This window comes from Eretmochelys imbricata, chromosome 1 (assembly GCF_965152235.1).
Source record: "Eretmochelys imbricata isolate rEreImb1 chromosome 1, rEreImb1.hap1, whole genome shotgun sequence".
NCBI classification, from domain to species: domain Eukaryota; kingdom Metazoa; phylum Chordata; order Testudines; family Cheloniidae; genus Eretmochelys; species Eretmochelys imbricata.
The window spans coordinates 34,998,713-35,014,380 of NC_135572.1; the positions used below are offsets into that span (position 1 = coordinate 34,998,713).

Below are 15,668 nucleotides of genomic sequence, written 5' to 3' on the forward strand. Positions count from 1 at the left end.
TCTTTCTCCACAGAGGGCTGTTCACCTCCTCCCCATGCTGTGCTGCCCAGTGCAGCAGTCTGGGAGCTGACCTTGTTCGTGAAGACAGAGGCAAAAAAAGCATTGAGTACATTAGCTTTTTCCACATCCTGTCACGAGGTTGCCTCCCTCATTCAGTAAGGGGCCCACACTTTCCTTGTCGTTAACATACCTGAAGAAACCCTTCTTGCTACTCTTAACATTTCTTGCTAGCTGCAACTCCAGGTGTGATTTGGCCTTCCTGATTTCACTCCTGCAAACCCAAGCAATATTTTTATACTCATCCCTGGTCATTTGTCCAATCTTCCACTTCTTGTAAGCTTCTTTTTTGTATTTAAGAGCAGCAAGGATTTCACTGTTAAGCCAAGCTGGTCGCCTGCCATATTTACTATTCTTTCTACACATTGGGATGGTTTGTCCCTGTAACCTCAATAAGGATTCTTTAAAATACAGCCAGCTCTCCTGGACTCCTTTCCCCCTCATGTTATTCTCCCAGGGGATCTTGTCCATCAGTTCCCTGAGGGAGTCAAAGTCTGCTTTTCTGAAGTCCAGGGTCTGTATTCTGCTGCTCTCCTTTCTTCCTTGTGTTAGGATCCTGAACTCGACCATTTCATGGTCACTGCCTCCCAGGTTCCCATCCACTTTTGCTTCCCCTACTAATTCTTCCTGGTTTGTGAGCAGCAGGTCAAGAAGAGCTCTGCCCCTAGTTGGTTCCTCCAGCACTTGCACCAGGAAATTGTCCCCTAGCACCATCTACCCAGAGGTGCTCAAGTTAGCCAAGTCTGTGTGGCAAACCCCTCATCTATTCTGCCTACCTCAAAAAAGGTGGAAAAGAAATACTGTGTCCCTGCAAAGGGCTTTGAATATCTGTATGCTCACCCCCCACACCCCATGGCATCCCTGGTCTTGTCCGCAGTGAGCGAAAGGGACAGACAGGGCCATCCCAGCAGAACGCCCAAAAATAAAGAGGCAAAGAGACTGGACTTATTTGGGAGGAAAATTTATTCGACGGCCAGCTTACAGTTCCGGGTCTCCAACTACCAAGCTCTGCTAGGGGGTTATAACTTTAACCTGTGGGACTCCCTAAATAAGTTCATGGAGGCCCTCCCATAGGATCATGCCCAAGGGTGCTCCACCTTGCTGAGCAAAGGCACAGCGGTAGCCCCCCGGAGTCCTCCAGATGGCCTGGGATGCGACAGCAGTGACCATGCAACGTAGCGCTTGGCTGCAGGCTTCTGGGCTGTCCCAGGAGATACAGACCACAATACAGGACCTGCCATTCAAGGGTTTGGGGCTCGTTTCTGAGCTAACTGACTCTAGGCTCCATGGGCTCAAGAACTCCCGAGCCACCCTCTGTCCTTGGGTTTGCATACCCTGCAGCAGTCCAGGAAACTGTCCGCCTCCTCCGCCTCTGAAGCAGTCTCGGTCCTGGGGAGCTCCCAGATCTGGCTTCTACAGGAGGAATGACAAGGATAAAAGGCCTAAGCGGTGCTACCTATCTGCCTTCTGCTCATCTGCGAAGGCTGACCCTCCCAAGAGTCAGGGAGGCCAGAAACAATCATTTTGAGGATGTGCTCGAGGACAGTTCCCCAGCCAATGCACCGTATCCACCCTTCCTTTTCCTCAACCGCATCTGCCCTTTCCAGTTGGTCTGGTCCCGGGTCATCTCAGACCGGTGGGTGCTAGACACGGTCTCTTCAGGCAACACCCTGCAGTTTGCAGCTGACTGTCCTTTCCACCCCCCTTTCCTGTCCCCCTTCAGGGACCCCTCTCATGAGCAACTTCTCGTACAGGAGGTCGAAAACTTCCTACGCCTGGGGGCAGCGGAAACAGTCCTGTGGAACATGGAAGCCAGAGGATTTTACTCCCATTACTTCCTAATTATGAAGGCAAAAAGGGGCCTCAAACCCAGCCTAGACCTGCGTTGCCTCAACAAGTATCTCAAGAAGTTGAAGTTTCGCATGGTCTCCCTAGCCTCCATCATTCCCTCCCTGGATCTGGGAGACTGGTACACCGCCCTAGAATTGAAGGACGCATACTTCCACATCTCCATCTTCCTGGGCACCGGCTCGTCCTCCATTTTACATTGGGTGGGTGCCATTTCCAGTTTATGGCATTGCCCTTTGGTCTCTCGTCATTCCCAAGGGTATTCACAAAATGCATAGCTCCAGTGGCTGCTTACCTGAGACATTGAGGGGTCCAGATATAGCTGTACCTCGATGACTGGTTGTTAAAAGGATGGTCCCCGGATCAGGTACGGAGGCATCGTGACCTGGTATGTTCCACTTGTCATGACCTGGGGTTGATTATAAATGAGAAAAAGTCAACCCTAAACCCAGTACAATGCATAGAATTCATTGGGGCGGTCCTCGACTCCACTCGGGCCAGGGCCTTCCTCCCTGATGCTCGGTTCCGGGCCATGTGGACTTCATTGCGAGCCTGCAGGCCCACCTACTCACCACCGCCCACATGTGCCTGAGACTGCTCGGCCACTTGGCGGCATGTACTTACGTGATCCGGCACGCGCATCTCCGCCTCAGACCCCTTCAAGCATGGCTAGAGTCGACCTATGTCCCCAGCTGCCACAGCATGGACAAGGTGGTCAGGATCCCGGACGAAGTACTCTTATCCCTTGCCTGGTTGCAGGATCCTGTGTCGGAGCCGAAGGGAGTTCCCTTTGCGACCCTGGCCTCGTCGGTGACCCTGGTCTCCAACACCTCAGACCTGGGATGGGGAGCGAACTTGGGTGCTCTCAGCTCTCAAGGTCACTGGTCAAGTCGCGATCGCTCTCTACATATCAGTGTCAGAGAGCTCAGGGTGGTTTGACTGGCCTGCTAAACCTTTCTTCCTCAGATTCAAGACAGGGTGGTTCAGGTCCTGATGGACAATACGGCTACAGTCTTCTATATCAGCAGGCAGGGCGGAGCCAGGTCATGCCCTCTGCCAGGAAGCCTTCTGGCTTTGGGACTTTTGCCTGGAGCACAATGTCCATCTCATAGCCGCTCACCTTCCAGGGATCAGGAACAGGATGAAAGGTTGCGCTGTATCCACTCAAAGAATTTCTTCTTGGATCACCGCCTGTATTCGCTTCTGCTATGACCAAGTGAAGGTGCTGCCTCTGGCGATTGTCATGGCCCACTCTACCAGGGCACAGGCCTCCTCGCCAGCTTTTCTGGCCCGTGTGTCTATCCAGGACATCTGCAGAGCAGCCACCTGATCCTCTGTCCATACCGTTATGTCCCACTCTGCGCTGACCCAGAAGCCCGGGAGAATGCTGGCTTTGGCAGGGCAATACTGCAAGCTGCTAAACTGTGAACTCTGAGCTCACCTCTGTGGATACTGCTTGTGAGTCACCTAAAATGGAATTGACATGAGCAAGCCCTCAAAGAAGAAAAAAGGTTACCTCCTTTCGTAACAGTTGTTCTTCGAGATGTGTTGCTCATGTCTATTCCATTTCCCGCCCTCCTACCTCGCTGTCGGAGTCGCCGGCAAGAAGGAACTGAGGGGGCACAGGTCTGGCAGCACCTGATACACCACTGTATGGGAGCGCCACTCCAGGGGGCGCCACAGCTGGCCCTCTACAGGTACCACTAAGGCAGAAATATCTGGCAACTGTGCACATAGACGCATGCACATCTAAAATGGAATGGACATGAGCAACACATCTCGAAGAACAACAGTTACGAAAGGTAGCTAACTGGTTTATGTAACCTATCCTTTAAATCTCTTTCTGTACCAAATGACTGGAGGATAGCTAATATGATGCCCATTTTTAAAAAAGGCTCCAGAGGTGATCCTGGCAATTACAGGCCAGTAAGCCTGACTTCAGTACCAGGTAAATTGGTTGAAACTATAGTAAAGAACAGAATTGTTAGACACACAGATACAGATAATTTTGTTGGGGAAGAGTCAACATGGTTTTTGTAAAGGGAAATCATGCCTCACCAATTTACTAGAATTCTTTGAGGGGGGTCAACAAACGTGCACAAGGGGGATCCAGTGGATATAGTGTACTTAGATTTTCAGAAAACCTTTGACAAGGTCCCTCACCAAAGGCTCTTAAGCAAAGTAAGCTGTCACGGGATAAGAGGGAAGGTCCATTCATGGATTGATAACTGGTTAAAAGATAGGAAACAAAGGGTAGGAATAAATGGTCAGTTTTCAGAATGGAGAGAGGTAAATAGAGGTGTCCCCCCAGGGGTCTGTACTGGGACCAGTACTATTCAACATATTCATAAATGGTCTGGAAAAAGGGGTAAACAGTCAGATGGCAACAATTGCAGATGATACAAAACTACTCAAGATAGTTAAGTCCAAAGCAGACTGCGAAGAGCTACAAAGGATCTCACAAAACTAGGAGACTGGGGAACAAAATAGCAGATGAAATTCAATGGTGATAAATGCAAAGTAATGCACATTGGAAAACATAATCCCAACTATAAATATAAAATGATAGGGTCTAAATTAGCTGTTACCACTCAAGAGAGAGATCTTGGAGTCATTGTGCATAGTTCTCTGTAAACATCCACTCAATGTGCAGCAGCAGTCAAAAAGGCTAACAGAATATTGGGAATCATTAAGAAAAGGATAGATAAAAAGACAGAAAATATCATATTCCCTCTATATAAATCCATGGTATGCCCACATCTTGAATACTGCGTGCAGATGTGGTCGTCCCATCTCAGAAAAGATATATTGGGATTGGAAAAGGTTCAGAAAAGGGCAACAAAACTGATTAGGGGTATGGAACAGCTTCTGTATTAGGAGAGATTAATAGGATTGGACGATTAAGGGGGGATATGATAGAGGTCTATAAAATCATGACTGTTGTGGAGAAAGCACATAAGGAAATGTTATTTACTCCCTCTCATAACACAAGAACTAGGGGTCACCAAATGAAATGAATAGGCAGCAGGTTTAAAAGAAACAAAAGGAAGTATTTCATCACACAATGCCCAGTCAACCTGAGGAATTCTTTGCCAGAGGATGTTGTGAAGGCCAAGACTATCACAGGGTTCAAAAAAGAACTAGATAAATTAATGGAGGATAGGTCCATCCATGGCTTTTAGCCAGGATGGGCAGGAGTGGTGTCCCTAGCCTCTATTTGCCAGAAGCTGGGAATGGGTAATGGGATGGATCACTTGATGATTACCTGTTCTGTTCATTCCCTCTGGGCATCTGCCATTGGCCACCGTCGGAATATAGGATTCTGGGCTAAATGGACCTTTGGTCTGACCCAGTATGGCTCTTCTTATAGCGCTTTGTTTTGAGTCAGTTTAAAAGAATGATTTACAACTTTTCTTGACTTGTTAATAAAAAAAAGTGGTTTGATATATTGTAGTTACTTTGTACTTGTACTATTACAGATACTATTTTTGATTGGACATTTTTACAACAGAGGCCTGAAAGTTATGTTGGTCTCTGGTGAAGAATCTAAACACAGCCTTCACCAACAGCAATCTAGTAACAGATTCCTATTTAGGGCTACTTTGACTCTTTTCTCCTACCCCTGAAAATACAGAGGTACCTGAGTGTACTGTCCCATTGCAATTTCTTCCCCGCTCCTCTGTTGCTTCCAGAAGGCAATAATTTGTGCAATCCCTTTACCAGATGTAGATTGTTTCCCTTCCCATGCACCCTGCCAGATCTGCTGATTTGTACATTTCATGGCAAAATCAAGTCTTTGCCCCCACTCTGCCCTCTCCTTATTCACCTGCTTCTGAGGGAAAGTAGAAGTCACGCTACATCTGCTTTCTCCCCACATCCGAAGTAATGATCTGTAGGCTAACCAGTGAGATAGTGATAAGCCTTATATCCCCTCTTTTCTCTGGGTGGCCACATTAGGCTGGTCCACAATTGGATCTCATATCAGGAACCTTCTGATTGTTATAGGTATAGACAGAGATTTCAGTAATGTACATTTACAGCTGCGTTAATTAACTGTTTCTTGCACATTGTGTTTAAACTGAATATATTTAGTGAAAGAACCACCTGTAGTGATTAATGGAATACTTCTTACCTTCATAGTCTGATAATTTGGTACACAGCATCTTTAGTTTCAAACTGTGCATTTTTACATAAACGTACAACAGAGAGTGGTAGAAATCATATTGGAACTACTAATATTACACAGCACCAATAGGTTTCGCCTGAAGACTTTCCACAGACAATGTGGCCAGGTTCACTGGTAAAATCCTATTGCTTTCCATCACTCCCGGAAACACAAAATGAGTATTAACTCATTTTAACTAGCCAATTAAGCTGGGTTTATACCTGCTGTGCATTTCTAGAATGGTGCATATCTCAGTACTGTTACAAGTAATGTGCCTCAAATTGTAGGAGTCAGTCCTCAGATGTTTTGAACATGGCTTCAGCACCAGAGGAAGAAAGGAAGGGATCCTGGGTCAGCTGTGGGGCGGGACGGGGAGGGGGTGGGTGGGAAGGGAGAGGAGAATGACCCCTACAACAAGTTACAGTAGCCTTAGGGCTGCTCTAATTTACATCAGCTGTGAGCATTTCAGGGGCCCAAGATAGGCAAAGTGCCCATGTTATGCCCCCACCTACCCTCCCATGTGTCCCAAATGCCTCCTGTCTGGGCTGGGGAGTCAGTGAATATAAACCACCAGAGGATTCCTCTCTTGTAGGAAGAATCCTCAGCTGTGCAACTTGGAATGATTTTAAGTACACTTTGCATCACTCGCAGCAATTCAAAGAAGATTTAACCTGGCTGAGGCTCTGACTATTATTATTATTACTTTACCTCTAATGTAATTTTTTTGCCATTTATGCTTTTCATTTACTTTTTTGTATTTGGATAATTAAAGCAGACTGGTCTGAGTCTTTTTAGTGTCTGGTTCTAATGCACTTCTACAATGCTGCTGTATTTTTGTTTCCAACAATATAGGGGAAAGCTAATCTCATAAAAATCTTTTAATTTATTTTTTATAATATTTATTAACATGGTTTTGTTAGTTTTATAAGACTATTTCCTTTAAACTAAACCTAAAATTTGGTTCTCAAGTTTTTTCACATGGTGGGTATTTATTTTCAGACAATTCTGGAATTTCCTTATCAAACTTAGGATAATTTGTATGTATTTTTAATAGGTCCACGATATGCTGTACAAATAGGTGACAAAATTATTGACTATAATGAAGAATTCCGCCTATTTCTGTCAACGCGAAACCCAAATCCCTTTATTCCACCTGATGCAGCTTCTATTATTACTGAAGTTAACTTTACTACAACAAGAAGTGGTTTAAGAGGACAGGTAGGCATTTAACATTTCTTATAATAAAATAATGATAATAATTAATAGACATTGGGCTGCATTCATCTCTGGAAACACCTTGACTTCTGACAACACAGACCTGGCAGAGGCCCCCATTGACAGAATATAGCTGCAATCTCCGATCTGTTGTAGGGACTAGGAGGTTATAATGCATCAAAAAAGTTTAAACAATAAAATCATTATTAAAATAATTAAATTAAGTTAAAAATTGTAGCTCTTTTTTTTATGTAGACTGGCAGGTGTAACAGTCTTCATCCATCTTACACCTACTGAAATAAGCAGAAGTTCTCCATTGACTTTAACTGAGTCAGATTGAGCCCTAAATTATTAGTTACATTTGTAAGCGCATTCATGGTGCTTTTGAAATTTTAGCAAAACAGTTCTCCAGACTTCTATCCTTGCCAAACTGTACTCCCAGTCTCAAAATACTTTGCCTTGTGGTGAAGCAGAGGTCCATGAAATCTAAAGGCTGAACGTGTTAGGTCTTCCACCAAATTGCTGGGAGCTGCTGAGAGTTTGGTCTATGACATTTAGAGAGAAGTGGGACAAATAGAGGGCCACTAGAAAAAACGAGGAATTAGAAAACAAAACCCCTCATCATTTCAAAACATTACTCATTGGGAAGCTAGTTTATTCAAAACTAACAAACATAAAATTTGACATTGGAGAAAAAGGTAAAACACTAAATGTCTAGCTTAACCAGACATACAACTCATCTCTGCCTACTGAAAACAGGAAAACAGCTGAGCAGCATTGGTAGGAAGGCTGTTTGAGTTAGCATAAAGTTGCTGGAAGAAGCCAAATAAACAGGTAAGAAATTACCATTATTTCTTATTGGATCTACTTGTTGGTTATGTCTACGTTATGAGCTAGGTGGGTGCTCCCCAGCGCAGATAAACATACCTGTGCTAGCTCTCATCTGAGCTAGCACAGTAAAAATAGTAGTGCAGTTGCAGTAGCACAAGGAGCAGCAGCAGTGGTATGGACTAGTCACCACAAATATGTACCCATGGTATTCTGGTGCATTTGTGCTTCATCTGGCTAGCCCTTGCCACTGCTCCCTGTGCATCGGTAGTTACACTATTATTTTTAGCTTGCTAAATCAGAGAGCTAGCATGAGTAAGTCTGCACGAGCTGGGAAGCACGCCCCTAGCTTGGAGTGTAGATGTAGTCTTTGAAGCCCATGCTTTCCCCTGTTCTTATAATGTACTCCATTTATCATCACTGTATTTTGCATACACAAGGGCTACGATACTGGACTTACAGAGTCTAGTGTTTAAGCATGTGTTAAAAATGTTGGGTAATGTACATGGCCAAAATTGAAGCACATATATGTTACTGAGGTTAGTATTTTCCTTCTTGTTGAATATGTTGCTTTCCTCTTAGCTTTTAGCTTTAACTATCCAACACGAAAAACCAGATTTGGAAGACCAGAAGACAAAACTCTTGCAACAAGAAGAGGAGAAGAAGATACAATTAGCTAAACTAGAGGAATCTCTTTTGGAGGTAAAATAAATATGTCCTACTGATTTCAGATTAACATAGTAGATCTAATACTGGTATCTGTTTAAAAGGCAGATGCTAAAATTGTTAATAGCAATAATGAGCTTAAGAATTTGTCTGGAGGGGTGGGGAAAGGAAATGTGTAAACTGTAAAGGTGAATTGTAGCATTTCAGGACATTCGAGATTATCACAGCCACATTAGGATCAAATATCCAGTTAGTGCTTGAATTGTGCAGCTGGATGTAGGAGAGGTTCATATATCAGGCTACCACTTCTTACTGAAGTGGGTTGAAAAAAGGAAAATGTTCGTTAGTTTAGAAAATACTTTTTCTCTTATTTTGAGTGATGAAAAATTGCCATATTTTCTGTCAGGAGATAGTCACAAAGGATATGTACCCCATTTAATCAAGATATGTATGTTGAAATGTAGAAATTAAAAATAAAATCCAGTAGGATGTACAGAGACCGAGATGTGTTTTACTTTTGTGCCTTCTGAAAATAAATACAGGAAATGTGTAAGATCTCAAAAAATTAAAATATGAAAATTAATTCAGAAAATGTGATTCTCACTTTTAATACTCTACCATTAGTATAAAGGTACTGATTGCCTATGAGCCAAGTTTCTCTTTTCAGTTCTGTTTTCCTTCTGTTATTTTGAAATTGGTTTTCTAAATATTCTGTTGGACTTTGATTCTAATGAAAGAGAACATGATCTGAATTGAATAGTACACCTGTAGAGAAAGGATAACTTCAAAGGAAGAGGATTAAGTTTCAGCACAGTTGATGCATTTGTGAAAACATCCAACAATTTGTTTGAAGCAGTGCAACTGTTTTTTTGTGTGTGTAATAAGCCTCATTAGGTACAGTACATTTTAGGAAAGAGTGAATTTTGTTTTCTGTTGCTTTTGAGCCAGAAAGACTTTGTGCCAGGCTGTGAACTCCTTACTCCCACTGGTGAGCAGTTTCTTGTTTGAGTCATCCCACTGAAATCAATGTCAGAACTCTTCAGAGTATCTGCTTACTATTAGGAGTAAGGGGATCACAGTGTGGTCATATTGCCTTTTATTGTACTTGTCTTGCTGAATATGGGCCTGCTCCATGTACAGTACCATTACATGCAGTCAACCTTTCAAAACGACATAGGAATGAAAAGATTGATAAGTTGACTATGTCCTTGCAAGTCAGCAGTGTTTCTTATTAAAATTTCCTACTGAAGTAAATACTAACGTAATTACCGTAGTTGCAGATATATTGTAAGCTGTTAATTAGCTAATTTCAGAAGGGAAGTTAGAACCTTAGAGCAAGTATGTCACACTTGTTCAGTGATGAGGTCTGAATTAGGATTTCAGATGGGGGTTAAAAGAAGGGAGTAAAAACGTTAACTGGCAAGAGGCAAATTTTGCAATATTGTCTGACTAGAGAGTGTGCCAGAAATAGTGAAATTAAATAGTGAATTTAGAGATAATTAGACTTTGTTCTTCGAGGAGTGTCCCTGTGGATGCTCCACGTAAGGGGTCTTGGTGCCCTGCGCTTGTAATCAGAGATTTGTAGTAATAGTGCCCCGGTTGGCCACACATGCGCGGTAGTTGTTTCACGCCGCTCCAAGTGGCTACCAAGCATGTGCAGCCAACCGTCCCTCAGTTCCTTCTCTACCGCCTTTGGCTTGAGTTGGAGCGACAGCAGCGCCCCTTATAACTTTAGATATTATTTTGTGTTCCCCCCCCCAGCTAGTAACCTCTTATTCCTTTATTTTTCCTATTTCTTGTTTATCTTATGAAAAAAATTACTAGTTGTCTCCCTTCCCCGCGAAAAACAGAAGAGGGACAGAATGGGATTATTCCTATTTCTTCTTCAAAACTAATGTCCCTTCAGATATGTCCATCTCTCTTGGCTTTAAATGCTGCCTGACCTGCAGACTCTCTGTGCCGGTCTCTGACGGCCACGTGTAGTGTGTCCAATGCTTAGGGGAGACATACATTGCTCAGAAATGTCCCCACTGCAAAAAACTGACCGTTCAGACGAGGAAGGTCAGGGATCTCCAATTAAAACTCCTGATGATGGAGAAATCCCTCAAACCAGCCTCTGACCCCAAGTCCAGGATGTCTCCTGGCCAACGGTCACCAGTGGCAGCGTCTGACTGGGGCTCTACCTCCAAAGTTACTACTAGGAGTTTTCTCCTAAAAAGGGTGCAAAAAAGAGGTCTCATTCTTCGCCACAGTGAGAGTCGCCTCCAAAAAAGCGATCTCTGAAGTAAAAATCTACCCCGGTACCAAAGGCACCAAAAGCACTGGACCATGAGGCACCAGGAATATGCAATCCTGAGATTTCCTGCAGCTCTCACCCTGATTCCCAGCCAGAGCATGCTGCTGTCCTTGGTGCTGATTCTCCCGGTGCCACAGCAATTAATCAAACAGGGAGATCTCCTTGTTACTGTTGCCGGCACCCAGTGCTGAGAGGCAAAACAACAGCAAGGGGGGGTTTGTTACCCGGTGTGCTTCACTCAATAATCACAGTGGGGTGGAGAAGCTGAAAAGTTTATTTGCAGCTGCAAACAAGGTACAGGGAGAATAGAATTTCAAATCCTGCACCTTAGAGCAGGTTATTATACACACTTTTATATTTTTTAATGCTACTGCACTACACATTAGCTAATTAAAACTTTATATAAATACTTTGCTTTTTTATATGGGTTACAACAATGTTTATTTTTTGCAACTTTTAACAAGCATTTTTAGCAACTTAAACAACTAGCACATTTTGTCTGGCCTTGTAACTGTCTCTCTTATTATCTTTAGCTTGGCGTCAGCAAACCTTACACTATGAGGCATTATTTGCGACTGCAACATTGTTTTAAAAGCAAAAGAGCTTATTTAAACTAGCTAGGCCTGAATTTTATTAAGGGGGGTTGAGAAGAAGCCCTTAGGCCTTCAGCAGGGAGACTTTTTTGACTTTTATGGCTTTTTATCCCCTCAACTTAACTAGTGGCCATACCTTGGGGTCTCCAACATTACCTCAACACCTGGGACTCTGCTATTCGGCACCGACGGCACCCCAGCCAGACCGGGACCAAGCCTGGTTGCTACTCCCTTTGGCTCAGCTCCTCCTCTCTTCAGCGATGAGGACGAAGAGGATGAGGCAGGGATCTACACCCTGCACCATTCCTCACCTAAACCAGGACACTCTCAGCACTGCATGTCTACAGATGCAGAAGGCTGGCAGCCTCCACTATTGGTACTGCCTCCCATGGCGTTTCCACCCAACTCGGCATACTGGGACCCATGGGCATTGTATAGGGCTCAGAACCACAGGCCCCCCCCAACCCACTTAGATCCAGAACAACTTGCTCCCCTTCACCTCCTGCACCAGCTCCTTCAGAAGCGCTGGATGAGGAGATAGAGGAACCTGAAGATGCGCCTGAGGGTGATACCCTTCCACCCACCCACATTTCATCTTCATCGCCAGACAAAACAATAATTCCACCACTCCCCACCTTGGGGGATGATTTCAAATCCTTCCAGGAGCTCTTCAAACGAGTAGCTGAATCCCTAGACATCTCACTAGCAGAGCTACCAGAGACCCAGCACAAACTCATACTTTAGGCATCCCCATCAGCAAAGATTGCATTGCCTATTAATGCAGCCATAATGGATCTGACAAAAATAATCTGTCAGATACCTGCCACAGCCCCACTTTCTTGTAAAAGATCTGACAAGAAGTAGTATGTCCCTACAAAAGGAACTGAGTTTTTATTCACCCCCCCCACCCCAAACTCATTGGTGGTAATCAAAGGGGAAAGCAACATCAATCTAGAACCACCCCTTGTGACAAGGACTGGAAAAGGCTAGACCTTTTCAGGCAGAAAGCCTACTGATCAGCTACCCTCCAATTCCGTATAGCCAACTACTTGGCCTAAATGGCCAAATATACACGAAACCTGTTCTCTCAAATGTCAGCTTTTATTGAACAGCTTCCAGATGACAAATGAGAACAATATAAGGCTAACATCATGGAGAGTTCCCTCATCGCCAGAACAGCCTTTGAGCCTTCTCTTGATTCTGCAGGCATGGCAGCACATTCAGTAGCTACATCCGTCGTCATGCATCGCACTTCCTGGCTACATCTGTCCCAGTTTCCAAGGGAAGTTCAAGCCACAGTTGATGACTTATCTTTTGGAGTCCAAAAACTGTTTGCGGACAACACCAACGCGCCATTACACACCTTAAAGGACTGCCAGGCAACCTTGAAGACACTTGGAATTTATGTCCCTCCAAATAAACAGAAACAGGGCAGAATTTACAAGCCACGATTCCGCACTGCTCCATATACTCAACCCCAACGACACTATGACCAATGCCGGCAGCTCCAAGATCAGCCATCCACGCCTGACCATCTACTTCCAGGCAAACATTTTGAAGTATTGGTTGAGGATACGAGAACCCCATATTCCCTAATTCCAGATTTACATCGTATCTCCAGCCCATTTGGAGAACGACTGCTAACATATTACCCAGTCTAGAAGACCATCACTACAGACAAATGGGTTCTGGAAATTATCCAGCAGGGTTACTCCATCCCCTTTATTTCTATCCCACCTGCCCATTCCCCTTCCCTGTCCCTCTTCAGGGATCCCTCTCACGAGCACCTGTTACAACAGGAAATAAATCACCTCTTACAATTAAGTTCCGTGGAAACTGTAACAGTTCAACACAGTGGGAGAGGGTTTTATTCCCATTGTTTTCTCACTCAGAAAAAAAACTGGAGGGTGGAGTCCCATCCTGGATTTATGGAAACTCAACAAGTTTGTGAGAACACAATGTTTCAAAATGGTGACTCCATCCACAATAATTCCGGCATTGGAGAAAGGAGATTGGCTCTTGGCCCTCGACCTACAAGATTCTTACTTTCATGTTACCATCCACCTGGCGCACAGATGATTCCTGCACTTCACCCTAGGGAAACAACATTTCCGATAAGAGTGCTTTCTTTTGGCCTGTCCACCACCACAAGGTTGTTTTCCAAAGTTCTCGCCATTGTGGCTGCTCACCTCCCCAGCAGGGAGTGATGATCTTTCCATATTTAGACGACTGCCTTCTAAAGGCACCAACACAACAGACAGCAACGAGCACCACTCGCATGACAATAACCCTTTTTACAGCCCTGGGCTTACAAATAAATCTTCAGATGTCCACCCTGATACCTACAGAACAGTGGACGTTTATAGGGGCACATCTCGACTGTCTCAACGTGACAGCAAGATTACCCCAACAACGCTTCCTCACCTCAACTAATCTGATTACAACAGTGAGGGGCAGCCCACAAACATCCACCAGAACGTTCTTAAAACTTTTGGGGCACATGACGACTACAACATTTGTTGTAAAATATGCCAGGCTCCACATGAGATGTTTACAGGCCTGGCTCTGCATGGTCTATATTCTGCCCAGACACTCCCTCAACAGATGTCTCACAATGTCCCGCAGAGTGAAGGACTTGCTCACATGGTGGACATGCTCAGGTGTCCCCTTCCTACAAAAAGCTCCATCTATGACAATCACCACAGAAGCTTCCCTCCTGGGTTGGAGGGCACACTTACATGACAGTACCATCTAGGGTCGCTGGTCAGTAGCGGAATCCAATCCCCACATAAACTTACTGGAGTTAAGGGCAGTCCAGAACGCTTGCCAGCACTTTCTTCCTCTAATACACAACAAGACTGTCAAGATTCTCACTGACAATCTAGCAACTATGTACTATATAAATCTCCAAGGCGGGTTCGATCTTATCCCCTCTGTTCAGAAGCAGTTCGGCTCTGACAATGGTGCATCACCAGCAACATACATTTTCTGGCATCCTATTTGCCCGGACGCCAGAACGCAACAGCGGATCAACTAAGCAGAGACTTCTTCCAAATCCATGAGTGGGAGATGCTTCCCGGAATCCTCAAAGCCGTATTCAGACAATGGGGATTCCCCACAATAGACCTATTTGCTACTGCCCACAATGCCAAGTGTCCACAGTACTGCTCCCAGGCCAGACTGGGGCACAACTCCCGGGGCGACACCTTCCTTCTGAAATGGGAAGCTCCACTATTGTACGCCTTCTCTCCAATCCCATTGCTGAGTTGTGTCCTTCACAAGATTAGGCAAAACAAATCCAGGGTCATTCTCATTGCACCAATATGGGCCAGACAAACATGATTTCCCTACCTGAAACAGATAGCAGTGAAACCACCATGAACCCTTCCCCTAGTGCCTCATCTGCTGACACAGGATGTGGGATGTATCCGTCACCCCAACATTGCCGTACTCCACCTGAAGGCCTGGTTACTCCATGGATGAAAGGGCTCGAGAGGGAATGTTCTACTGAAGTACAAGACATACTACTGAACAGCCACAGACTAACTACAAGAAAGATGTATACGCATAAATGGAACCGATTCTGTACTTGGTGCCAAGACAACCATATTATTCCACAGTCGGCCCCATTACTCCGTATCCTCGATTATATACTGGCACTTAAAAAATCTGGGTTATCCACCAGCTCACTCAGAGTACATTTGGCTACCATCAGCTCCTTCCACACCAAGGTGGACGAATTCACCATATTTGCTAGTCCATTGACTAAATGCTTCCTTAAAGACATAGATAACACCTATCCCACACTAAGAGACCTGACTCCTATGTGGGACCTCAACCTTGTTCTCCGCATTCTCATGGGGAAACTGTTTGAACCCCTTGCAACCTGTTCATTGTTACACTTATCTATGGAGGTGCCCTTCCTAGTAGCCATCACATCAGCAAGAAGGGTGGGAGAACTAGGTGCCCTAATGGCACACCCACCTTACACAGCATTCCT

At 44.7% G+C, this 15,668-nt stretch overlaps 1 protein-coding gene across 2 annotated transcripts in view; it reads left to right on the top strand.

Annotated features, from left to right (window-relative positions):
• DYNC2H1 (dynein cytoplasmic 2 heavy chain 1) overlaps nt 1-15,668 on the top strand; it is a 397,803-nt gene that overhangs the window by 157,055 nt on the left and 225,080 nt on the right. For both annotated transcript variants that reach the window (XM_077805779.1, XM_077805787.1), the window contains exons 66-67: nt 7,125-7,288; nt 8,696-8,815. In XM_077805779.1, the coding sequence (XP_077661905.1) occupies nt 7,125-7,288; nt 8,696-8,815 (284 nt within the window). The remainder of the gene's footprint in view (nt 1-7,124; nt 7,289-8,695; nt 8,816-15,668) is intronic.